Genomic DNA, 12,529 nt, shown 5'->3' on the forward strand with positions numbered 1-12,529 from the left:
CGTGGACTTGATCGGCCGCGGTTCGCCCCTCGATTGGCCGCGATTTCTTTCAATTTTCTTCTCCACATGCTCCCCTTCTCCTCCTGTACCCTCGTCGCCCCTCGATTTCGGCGACAGTACGGAGGAAATCGAGGTGGGCGTGGATGGAGAGGTGGCAACGGCAACAAGGGCGAAATCGAGGCGGCGGAGGAGGGCGAGGGGGTGGTTGTGGGCGCAGACAGAGATGTGGGCGAGGGCAAGGCAGTGGAGGAGGGCGAGGCGGCGAGGCGGAGGAAGCGACGCAACAGGAAAGAAGGCGGAGGGGTATTTTTGGCATAAAAAAATATTTATAACGGAACCCTAACGGATCACTAACGGTAGGGGGTGAAGTGCACATTTTTCATTTTACAAGGGGGCAAAATGTAGGTTTTTAAATGACAGGGGGAGAAAGTGAAAAAACGAGTTTTGACAGGGAGATTTTCTGTAATTTAGCCTAAAGTAAATTATGTCGAAAAAATATAAAATTTTATTTCTAAAAACATGTGGATCGTTGATTTGAACACCCTAAGATCGAAAACGAAACTATAATACCGGAGCCCCCCGATACTATAGATAGTATAGGAGACTAGCTCTATATATATATATATAGAACTAGGCTGGAATTCTATCAATAGCACCAAACTATTTGTGCTATTGATTTTTTAGCCCTTTGATTAAGAAATGGATGATTGGGATGATGTGGGCCCCCTAGGGTTGAGTGAGTGGTTGGTTGAATAGTATAATCTAACAGGTAAAAATAATCAAAAAGTTAAATCTAACGGTAGAAAACTCGATAGCACCAAATCTTTGGTGCTATTGATATTATTCCAGCCTAACTACACATTTTTTAGTCAGGGACTACAAAATTAATAACACCACTAACTTAGTGCTATTGATAATATTCCAACATAATTCTATATATATATATTAAAGGATCAAATATAACTTATTGCTTAAAATATCATTACATATAATAAATAATATATAAATTATATATAAAAATATTTTACATGTAGGCCAAGCCGCCGAAGAATGGTAGAGCGATGCAGCGGGAGAGACTGAGAGACTGAACAGTAGAAGACGTGGCCTTAGCCAAAAAAAAAAAAAAGAGAAACAATTAGATTTAAAATTTTTAAAAATAAATAGACAAACTAATGTATTTTAATTAAATTAAAAAAATATATATGCAAGTATTCATAGACACCGACGTATTATCCAAAATATCCACAATTTTAACGGGTACTCACCCGCTTCACCTATAATTTTTTATATAAAAAAAAATATCGGTACTCATAAATTTGTGGATGGGTAAGCAGTGTTTATGGGTGGAGATTGACAGGTCTACCCACAATTAAAAAAAAAAAAACATTTGAACAATAATAATAATAATAATAATAATAATAATAATTGCTTGATTCTACATAAAATACGGTTCCAGTGAAAAGCAGCTTTTACTTTTAATATATATATATATATATATATATATATATATATATATATATATATATATATATAGAGAGAGAGAGANTTTTCACTATCAAACCAAACAGAATATGCCTCGAAGGAAAATTTAAAAAAAAAAGAAAAAAAAAATGTAACGCGGCCAAATGCACACTAAATTTCCCACTAGTCGATGTAAAAAGGAAATAAGTGAAACAACATGGCATATATTACAAAATCAACATGACATAATATAACAAAAAGGGTTGAAGTTAAACAAATCGGTATCGCTAAGCTGTTAAACTACAGGGGAATAGCTTAAGCTCTTCTTCAATTGCCATGATTCTTATCCTTCAAAAAGAAATAGGGCTTCTTCATTTAAAAACAACCATATATTAGTGTTAGGCCATTACGGAATTACATTCACCTGATTACTTTAACCTGGGCAAATAAATTGTCGCCTAATGATTGTTTCAAGCGACGACGAGAGGCTGCGAGACGATTTCCCCCTATCGGCATGAAGGGCAAAGGCAACTTAGAGGAAATTCTTCGAGATCAAACCGCTGTGTCCTTATCATCCTTCGAGTTCAACTCCTCACCGTAAACAAAGAGAGACAAATTTATTCACGACGTCGATAAAACCGTATTATGAAAAGGGTGCAAACAACACAGAACTAAAACATATCTCCGGATTAATAAGTATGTAGCATAGTGAAAACGTAGTCTTAAAAGATCACGGTATGAGGATTAAGGGAAAAGAGGAAGAAGATTTGAGTGAAGAAATTCGTATTAACAAGGCAACTCACCAGAATATCCAACAGATGCTGTAGCAGAGACCAGGGTGACAATTGATCCAAAACTCCGGTTAATCTGCGCAAAACATTAGTACAATTTCACAAATCCACACAAGGTGTGAGCAAATTATTATGAACAAAACAAGGAGCTTCAGGCTAGCCTAAATCACAGTGAAAAAAAAAAAGCCTCACATCTGGGGTATGGCCTGCTTCCGAATGGAGGTGGCGGCGGCCCTTGCCTCATCTGAAAGGGTAAAAAGAAAAGAAATGTCACACTAAAATCTACCATGCAACAAGAAGTCAAAAGGAGTATATATTTGGGGAGGAGGAAGAATGCATTCTCACTGTTTTCATAGAAAAGAAGGATCAGAAAACTAAAAGCTTATTTCGACTCATGGTATCTACCTGATAGTTGCTCGGGCGTTCTGGTGCTCCATAATAACCACCTGCTAGTACAGCTCAGTATGATTAGCATGCCCATCTCGATAAAACTTACATCGCCAGAATGCAAAACATACCAAGTCCATATCCACCTTGACTATTATAATATGGGTGGGAGGATCCTCCAACGCTGTGGGGCATCGCACCATAGCTTTGAAAAAAGAGAAAGCAATAAAGTTACATACATTGGTTGAACAAGAACAAAAAGAAATAACTCAATTGTTAGTAGATCTTCAGAAAGAATATGTTGCAGAAAGCAAGAAACAAGAACCTCGAGTTTGCTACTGGATAATTACTCTCGAAACGAGGACGAGAGTACCCCCTCGTATCGGGATAGAATGAATCATCTCCCTGAATCAACAAAAGATAAGAGTCAAGTCGACGGTAGATGGAATAAAGAAGAGAATTAGATGGTCACGCATTCTTGGCATTACCAATGTGGAAAAGGGTCGCTTTCCTCCTGGTAAGGCATGCCCATAATCTTGCATGGCATGGTCTAGCATCAAAAGCACCAAAGGAAACATATGTATCAGCTTCAGAAGAATCTTGGAGTCAGTAGAGTTAATTAAAAAGAAAATAAGTTTATGATGATTTCGTAGCAGAGGAAACTACGAATCTAAACTTTGGTGTTTAGTTGTTTCACACAATATCCAAGATCATTTTTCATCATTCATCTATTTCGCAAAGCACCATCATAGATCATCTATTGTCCTTTCAACCTGCTTCAGGCCAAACACACAAAAAGAAAATGGAAGAGACAACACAATGAAATACACAGGAGTTGACTGAACCACGTAATACCAAATTGGTATAATCTTCCCTCTGTTTTGAAGCAATAATAATACCCATCATTCCAATGCTTGTACTATTACTTGCCATAGCTTTTCCTGAAAATAGTGCATTTCTTCGTTGGGGGCCAAACTCAATGTACTTTATTCTCTCTCCACAGTCAAAAAACTACTAAGCTAGGTTTCCTGGTAGTATTAGTGCAGGGTGATGTTCAGCTTTTGCAAGCAGTAAAATCAAACATCAAATTCAAGAACATCGACATCAACATTGCACCATTAAGCAGAATCTTCCCCATCTTCCAACATGGCTAGCCTTTGGTCACACTTGGTAGAAGATATGGGTGCAGCCAAACCAAATATATACCAGCTTATATGAGCAAGTTAAAGATCACTGCACGAGAATCCAAGTTCCTTGGCCATCATTCATTAACAGTATGTTAAATTTACTGTTACAGAAACAACATAGAGGCTTTTGCTTATACACTCCTCACTTCTGTTCAAAATTTTCAAATTTACCCCTATATTCCCAAAATACCCTTCTAAACCTCAAATCCCATTGGTAAACCTATGGTTAGGGGTATATTTGAAGGAATTTTTGCAAATCAACAAGGGCATTGAGTTCAACCAGGGATATATTAGATGCTTTTGAAGTTGTGAAGGGTATCTCAGATATTATCCCAACACAATAATAACACAGCACTAATAAGCTAAATGAAGTAAAATGAAAGGGCATGAAGCTACTGCTTGGTACTAACAGTCCAAAAGTGGCCAGAAGAAACAGGAAGCATCTACAAAGCATCTAGTGAACAACGTACCAAGGGAACCAAAAAGCTACAGCAATTAAAAGTAGGCAAACATTTACTGGATTTGAACCAAATGTCCACCAAAAATGGTAAGCACAAAACTCACCTCTACCATAACCTACTTGACCAGGTTTCCAAGCAGCCTGTTCCCTCAAACCATGTAGTAGTTCATGGGTAGGTGATGATTTCCTACCACTAAAACGCTGATCCCCCTTGGAAGACATCCCTTTGCTCGAAGATACAATGGGTTTCGTGTCATCTAAAAATCAGAAAAATAAAATAATTCATTATTCCTGACTCTAATAATCCCTATAAATCAACTCAGGACAGAAGTCTAACAATGAAAGAAAGAAAATGACAGATCCCAAAAAGAAAGCAATACCATATTACCTTAAGATAGAAGAATAGAAGCTCCAGAAGTAAGCTTCAAATTACTCTAAAATACACAGGCCAAAAGATTATTCTATTAAGAGTTCAATACTCACGTTGGAATGTCTTGGATTTCTCTCTGTCATTAGTGCTAGACTTTGGCCATCCTTTGTTCTGCTTGTCCTTCCGGATGGGCTTAGCAAGCGATACTTTGATATTGACCTGAACACATAAATTTAAAAGAGTGACCACTTTTGCCAGCTGAAATTTTTTCTCTCTCCTAATCCTACTATATACAATTAAAACAACCTTGGATTCATTATCGGTCAGTTCTTCCTTCTCAAATGATTCGATACATGAAAGAGCAGCCTCTCGAGTAGCATAGTTAACAAACGCAAAATCCTTCCTCTTAGCTGAATGCATATCACGGGAAAGAACAACTCTCTCAATCTCCCCAAACTTTTTAAACAATTCTCGCAGCTTAGCTTGATCCCAAGAAGATGGTATCCCTTCAACATATACAGATTTCACCTATATTGAGGTGAAAAAAATATCAGCATAACTAAATGATAAAGACGTGCACCAAAATTACTCAAACAAAATCACATTTCAGTTTATGGTAATAATCAATGTCTTTAGGTAATCACATTAGGAATAAGATGATAGAGTTAGTGTGGACATGTTCAAGTTGTAGGAAGCTGCAGGTTATAAGTAGAATTTCAACAAAGCAAATATTTCTCATCAATGAATACTTGGAAGTCATTTGGGCATGAATATTGAGTTTGCCTACTCTTCAGTCAGGTTTGAACACCAAAACCATTTGTCCCTTCTACAACTTTGGGAATGCAAGAGGCAAACATAACTTGTATCTGTAGACTGACTGATAGTTGTTGCTATTTGGCATTCACACAAGCATCAACAACTTGAAGCTCAAAGCACCACAGCAAATGTAGTTGACAGCTAACACAAGGTGAATCGACTTAATTCAGCTTCCTCTTGGTGAATGCACATGATTTTTGTAATCCCACTTCCAAATCCATGTCTCATTTCTTATAGGCATTAATAATGTTACAAGATCTACAACCATGATGCCACAAACCTAGAGAATGTTTTAGATAGTAAGGTTTCCAAACCACATGCAAAATCACAGAAATTTTTGTACTTATATTAGCACCTCAAACAAAACCAAAAAAATTCCTAGTTTTCTTGAATTAAGTTTGAAAGTGTATAACTTTATACTGTTAATCTTCCCTCTGTGTGTGCCTTGAAAGTGATAACAAATTTCCTTTGATTGCTAAAGCCACCACAAGAGAGACAAAAAAGGGGAAAGAGGGAGACAGAAGACAGAAAGGTGACAACCTTCTGCATCACCTCGTCATCTGGATCATTCAATGGTTCTGTCCAGGCAACTTTGATATTTCGTCCCTTACCAAATACATCTTTCTTTTGAAGCTTCTTGAAAGCAAGTTGTGCATCTCTGTTTGTTTCAAGTTCAAGAAATGCAAAGCCACGATTTGACTCTGGATTATTAGGATCAGCCATAACTGTGACCGAGTCAATCTTTTCAATGCCTATTTCCTGCAGCAGCTTTAAGACCTGGACAATAAAGCAACAAAATGATGAAAGCTAACGCATTAGCGATAGCATTGTGAATGACAAAAATAAATTCCAATCTATCTTTATTGATTTTAAAGTACAAAAGAGATAAATATCTATGAAAGAGTAACTTACATCTTCTTTCTTCCATTTCTTGTCAATATTTCCAAGAAAAATCGTATCATTTTCCTCAAGAGTTGCAGCTCCACAAAGCTTTCCACAAATCTTCATTAACACAAAAAGAACAAGAGAGAAAGTTAAGACTTAATCTTACGGCATGGAAAAATGCAGAGGTTATTAAATGAATTAAGGCTAAAACCTTTAAGATAGCAAAGTCCTACCAATAGCAGACATGTTATGAACGATTGGTGCCTCAGAAAAAAGAGAGAATGACTAGTAGATTACTTCATTAAAAATGATTAGCACTTCACTTAGAGAATTCATAATGTGTGGTCAGTGGTTACTTGAGCAGATGATGGCATAGAAAAAGTCAAAGGGGGTAAACCAACTTAAAAATAAAGGTTCCGAGGTGGTCATGCGACATAATCCATTAACTCAAAAATCTGACCAGCATTACAGAGATCCAGAAAATTACTGCCAGTCCAAATAAACCCAAACCTGTTCTTGATCCAAATTGCATACAGCTGTCTTTCGATTTTTTTTTTTTTGGTAAAGCAGTTTCCTTTATCTAAGCACAGTTATCTTCGATACGGACAGTTTTGTATACACACAGTTACACCAGCGTAGAGTTTAACCATTGCCATCTTACTAACAAATGAAAGGGCAATGAGCAAACAATCACAGATCAAAGCTAGGATCATGGCAATCACGGTCAATTCTCAAACAAATGGTATTTTCAAAAAAAAAGTTAATAAGACATTGATCATCTTGGGAAGTTTAGCAATTTAGGCAGCCCAAAATTGCTCCCCCAAAAACCATCTGACTGGTGCTTCCACCTTTCCAGGTGTTAAGTAGGCTTTAAGATACACATACATTGCAGATTGGCGGGAATCCTGATGCACATAACTTGAGGGGGCATATCTAGAGTCTATGTGCTTAAAATCACCCCAGCTGCAACAATGTACTTCTTGGCACATCATTGGTTGACGCTAACAGGGGTGTGCAGATATGCCAGTTAAATAAGAAGTCAAACCAAACAGTCAAGTTAGTTTACAACGGAAAAAGACAACTCGTCTCAGTTAAGTTTCGTTTTCCAAGTAGAAAAACCAGTTTTATGCAGAATCTAGTTGATTTCAATAATTTTTGAAAAGTTATGCATAAAGACTTTCTTATTTCTAATTTTTTTCTGGACAAAAGATAGACCTATTTTGACACAAAAAATGCCACAAAATGAAGATATGCTCTAGCACTAGAGCTTTCCAGTTACAAATGTTTGTTTCACGTTCAATTTCTAAACAGAAAGAAGATGTAAACCAACATAAAAGAACTAAAATAAACCTAAATTTCCATGGTTTTGGTTTTATATTTCATCCTCTTTTTTCACTTGGCTTTTATTGAAGATGTTTCCGTAAACTGAAAATCATGCTTAGTTTAAACAGAACCGTGCACAACCCCAGATAGTAGCAGAAGCTCTGAGGAAACAAATTAAATACAGCCATACAGCCATTATTTTGTTGCAAGACTGCTAAACAAACGATGATGGAATCATGGAATGCACGATATAAGAAATGAATTCTAGAAAAAGGCCCTTCTAAGCTTTCTGAAGAAGTTACAGCAGTCGTTTCTACTGTTGTAATACTTAGTGGAACTTCAAAACAAAAATTGAAAGAACATTAATGTAATTGTTAGCTAAAAAAAAAATCTTAATCTTTAGATCCTTTATGTTTTTCTTTTTTTTTCCCCTTTCCTTCTTGTGTCTACTATATTGGAGGAATGGTTCATTCATTAGCCTCATACTAAAAATTGAAACAGAAAGAAGAATTGTCCTGCATCTCTCTAAAGTAACTAGTAGTAACCTAACAAATATGCCATACAATATATTCAAGACAAGAATGTGTGTGTGTGTGTGTATAGGCTAATACATGATTCAGATGCTAAGTTGCAGAACAATAATGTTATTGCACATGTGGTGTGCATGATGGAGTCATCCAATTACCGATCCCGCACTATAATTCTTGTTTCCACATCAAAATAGTTCTGCTGAAACAGTTAATAAATAAGTAATTGCATAGAAGAGAAAAAATACCTCCACTTTAGATAACTCGGTGACGGCCTTCTTAGCCTGAGCCGGCTCCTTGTACCTCAAGAAACAGAACCCCTTGTTCTTCCCCGTCTTCGCATCCATCATCATTCGCACCTCCATGATCTCCCCCGCCTTGCCGAACACTTTCCTAATGTCCTCCTCCTTCGCATCCCGATCCAATCCCCCTATGAATATCTCCGTTTTCCTCCGCTTCTGCCGCTCCGTTATCCCGGCCTCCTCGTCCCCGGCTCCTTCGGCCGCCTCCTCCGCATCATTGCCCTGAGCCTCCTCCATCTCCTCTTTGCCCTGATCTTCCGGAGCCTCCTCCTCGTTCTCAGGTTGCTGAGGGGCGGCATCGGGATTAGGGTTTTCAGGCTCCGGCTTCTCAGCTAGGGCTTCGTCTGCGGCGTCGGGCGCCGGCAAATCCGCCGGTTTTGGGGCTTCCGCCGCGCTCTTGGCGGCGAGCGAGGCCTTCGGAACGAGCTTCTTGACGATCTTCTTCTTGATGACCTTCCGGACGACCTTCTTCGCGGAGCGCTTCCCCGCCGCCGCATCCTGGGCTGGCTCCGCCGCCACCGGAGGCGGGGCTTCCGAGGCGTCGGCTTCTTTGGCGGCCTTTTCGGGGGCTTCGCGCTCCGACGGCTCCGGCGGCGGAGCCGGCGCCGGGGATGGTTCGGCTGCGGCGGAGACGGCGGTTTCGACGGCCGCGGCCTGAGGCGGCGGCGCCGGGACTGGTTCGGCGGCTGCGGAGACGGGGGTTTCAACGGCGGCGGGAGGAGGAGGGGATGGGGATTGGGGTTGGGGTTTGGATTTGGATTTGGAGGCGGGGGTTTTGCGAACGGTTCTCACGACCCTCTTCTTGGGCGCCATGGTTTCACCTCTATTTCTCTCTCTTTTTCTTTTTGGTTCCAACAATGGAGTTAAACTAGGGTTCAGGCGAGGGGACGGGAGAGGGGAGGAAGGGTTTCGCTCTTCGTTGGTAGTGAAGAAGAGGCTCGTATAAATTATAAATTACTAGGCTTATATAACTCCATCCCGATTCACTCTACTATGCCCAGTTTGATAAGGTGGAGCCTTAAAATGATTACTTTTTTAGATTTTTTTTTTCTTTCTTACTTTTACATAGGGTAAATTGCACTGTTATCTTCTGAACTTTTGGCAAAATTTTACTTTACCCTTTGAACTTCTAAAATAGACATCTAACCCCCTAAACTCTAATATTTCGTTCATATTACCCCTTCCGTCAGTTTTCCGTCAAGCTCCGTTAACCGGAAACTGACGGAAAGGGTAAAACGGATGAAATATTAGAGTTTACGGTGTTAAATATCTATTTTAAGAGTTTGGGGGCTAAGTGAAACTCGCCAAAAGTTCAAGAGGTAGTAGTGCAATTTACTCCGTAGGAGACTCTTGACTATAAATTATTTTATTATAATATATTACTTATGGATTGACTACTAATCCTCAAGTTAGTGATCATACTTGATTTTGAATTTATATATATTTTTTATTCTAAAATAAATCATACCATAATTTATCCTATATTTTATTGTAATAAAATAAAATTGAAAGAAATGAATTAGAGTGGTTTAAAGATAAAAAAAGAGCGATACTAACTACCTACGATGCTCGAACACTCTACTATTCTGGTGTACTCGCTAATATGGTTGATTTACAATAGGCATCCTTACTCGGATATAGAGATTTTAATTCTCACTTAATTTTCTGTAGTACTCGTTTGTCCCTTTTATCTTTAGAAGTATTGTTCTATAAAATACACTTAAATAAAATTTTTGTACTTCATTTCAGCCTATTAGAAATTTTTAATATAAAAATATAAAAATAATTTATAGTAAAAATTTGGGTAAATTGTATTGTTACCTCCTGAACTTTTGGCGAGTTTCACTTAACCCCTCAGACTCCTAAAATAGACATTTAACACCTTAAACTCTAATATTTCATTCGTTTACCCCTTCCGTCAGTTTTCGGTTAACGGAGCTTGAGGGAAAACTGACGAAAGGGGTAATATGAACGAATATTAAAGTTTAGGGGGTTAGATGTTTATTTTAGAAGTTTAAGGGGTAAAGTGAAATTTCGCCAAAAGTTCAGGGGGTAACAAAACAATTTACCCCTTTCTCTCTCTCTCTCTCTCTCTCTCTCACACACACACACACACACACACACACACACACATATATATATATATATATATATATATATATATATATATATATATATATATTGTCCATTTAAAATTTTAAAAAAAATTAAGTGGCAAATAGCCTGGTGGTTGGTATCCGAGATCCTAAATTCGAATTCTAGTTAGATTCACATTTCCAGCTAAGTTTATTTCATAGCGTGCTATCTATATCTCAAAAAAAAAAAATCATAAAAATTTTTACGGAATGCGAAGTTAACGAAAATAACAAAATAATTAAATTACTCTCACTTTTTTATAAAAATATAATTTTTTAATATATTTTTGTTATTTTAAAAGATAATTTCGGTATAAATTATAAGAAGTTGGCAGAATAGTGATAGAATTTTGACGGACGGGAACTTAATGAAATAATTTGAAATATTAAGAAAATAAAGTAAAAAGTTAGAAAGAAAACGTGAAAAGGCAGATATTTATAAATAAATTTTCTATAATTTAAATTTTTTATTAATAAATTTTAAATATATTAAATTATAAAAAAAAGTTGTTTAAAAAGTTTATTTATAAAATTAAGCTTACATAGTGGACAAATTACTGCCTTCTAAATTTATTTTGAATATATTTTATATTTTACATCTTTCAGAGTTAATTCTCTGATTATGTCCCGTTTTATAAATAAAAATTTTAATTGCCTATTCGTAGACTTAGTAACCCAAAATTTACTTAATTGTGTTATCAACTTTTTTTTTTCATACTAAAAATATTAAAAATATTATTTCTAGAAGTGTTAGATTTACACCTTATAAGTATTGTAGCATTATTTTTCTTATTCTTATACTATAGAATATTCAAAAACATGTAAAAATATTTTAAATTTATTTTTTTATTCTTCAGATATAAGATTATACCCAAAAAGCATGTAGTCTACGGTGTGCCTATACTGTATTTGAGGCTTAGTTTGATAATACGACGGCTAAAAATATTTTTTATATTATAAATACTCAAAAAATTTAAAAATTTATATAATTTTTTCCTTTTCATATTATAAAATTATAGTTGCAATCGTTATTAAAAAAAATATATAGTTGTATGCTTCTTCTATGCTTCTTCTATAGTGGGTGCAGTTTATTATGTACTTTGCATTTATTTTTATTTACTGTGGTATACTATTTTTTTTTTTAAATACTAAACTATATTCGTTTACACCAAACCTTATATTATTGTCAATAAATTTAATATTTAAATAAAAGTTAGCAAAAATATTAAGAGGCGCTAGTTAAATAGTAACAAAAAGCACAAAATGACCTCTAAAATAAATCCCTTGGGAGCTTTCATAAACTTGTCTTTAACTATTTTTTTAGTTATTTCTAGATTTTTTTTTTCTTTTGGGTCTAAATATGTCAAATATATGCTTTACTATTTTCAAACAATGCATTTTACTGAACAATTATAAATTTAGTGCTTATAGTGCATATAAATTGACGGAAAAATAATAGTTTATTAGTGTTTTTAGAAATACAATTAGTACAATGTAAAAAATAATAATACCCCAAAATACAGTGTAATTAGTGTAACAAAGTAAAATATAAATTAGGAGTACTTAGAGAAATAAATAAGAATATTTACTACTTTCGTGCTTTTCAATCAATGAGAGATGAGAAGCGACCATCAATACCATTAAATATTATCTAAAATACTATCTATACTACTTTAAATTTTTAAGGGATATATGTAATTTTTTCGGCATGAATCGGGTAACCCTATACGCTATACTAACTAATGTCTCTCAGCAGAGTACTAGTTTTATCTAAAATAATATATTTTTCTTGATAGTACTATAAATTGACGAGAAAAACCAATAGCTCCTGCCCGTTGTATGATCCCGACTCAGTCAATAGCCTCGGACCAATCAATCGAATATT

General features: G+C 36.1%; 1 protein-coding gene across 3 annotated transcripts; it reads right to left on the reverse strand.

The window, feature by feature from the left end:
• On the reverse strand, positions 1,646–9,461 carry LOC109715332 (heterogeneous nuclear ribonucleoprotein R-like). 3 transcript variants are annotated; one of them, XM_020240295.1, is made up of 13 exons: positions 8,456–9,461; positions 6,385–6,474; positions 6,025–6,249; positions 4,963–5,184; positions 4,770–4,875; positions 4,391–4,543; positions 3,128–3,189; positions 2,965–3,044; positions 2,771–2,844; positions 2,658–2,698; positions 2,445–2,496; positions 2,265–2,328; positions 1,646–2,049 (listed from the first exon to the last, which is right to left on the reverse strand). In XM_020240295.1, exons 1-12 carry the CDS (start codon positions 9,320–9,322, stop codon positions 2,324–2,326), a joined length of 1,977 nt encoding a protein of 658 aa, XP_020095884.1. In that variant the 5' UTR covers positions 9,323–9,461; the 3' UTR covers positions 1,646–2,049; positions 2,265–2,323. The 3 variants fall into 3 exon arrangements, with proteins under 3 accessions (XP_020095884.1, XP_020095882.1, XP_020095883.1); XM_020240293.1 differs by having other exon boundaries at positions 6,013–6,249; XM_020240294.1 differs by having other exon boundaries at positions 1,646–2,052; positions 6,013–6,249.

This window comes from Ananas comosus, linkage group 9 (assembly GCF_001540865.1).
Source record: "Ananas comosus cultivar F153 linkage group 9, ASM154086v1, whole genome shotgun sequence".
Taxonomy (NCBI): Eukaryota; Viridiplantae; Streptophyta; class Magnoliopsida; order Poales; family Bromeliaceae; genus Ananas; species Ananas comosus.

Coding starts and splice junctions, on each gene's coding strand:
- LOC109715332 (XM_020240293.1), bottom strand. CDS start 9,322: ATGGCGCCCAAGAAGAGGGTCGTGAGAACCGTTCGCAAAACCCCCGCC. Junction 6,250..6,384: donor AGAAATGGAAGAAAGAAGAT/GTAAGTTACTCT, acceptor TTTATTGTCCAG/GTCTTAAAGCTGCTGCAGGA. Junction 5,185..6,012: donor ATGACGAGGTGATGCAGAAG/GTTGTCACCTTT, acceptor ACCTCAATATAG/GTGAAATCTGTATATGTTGA.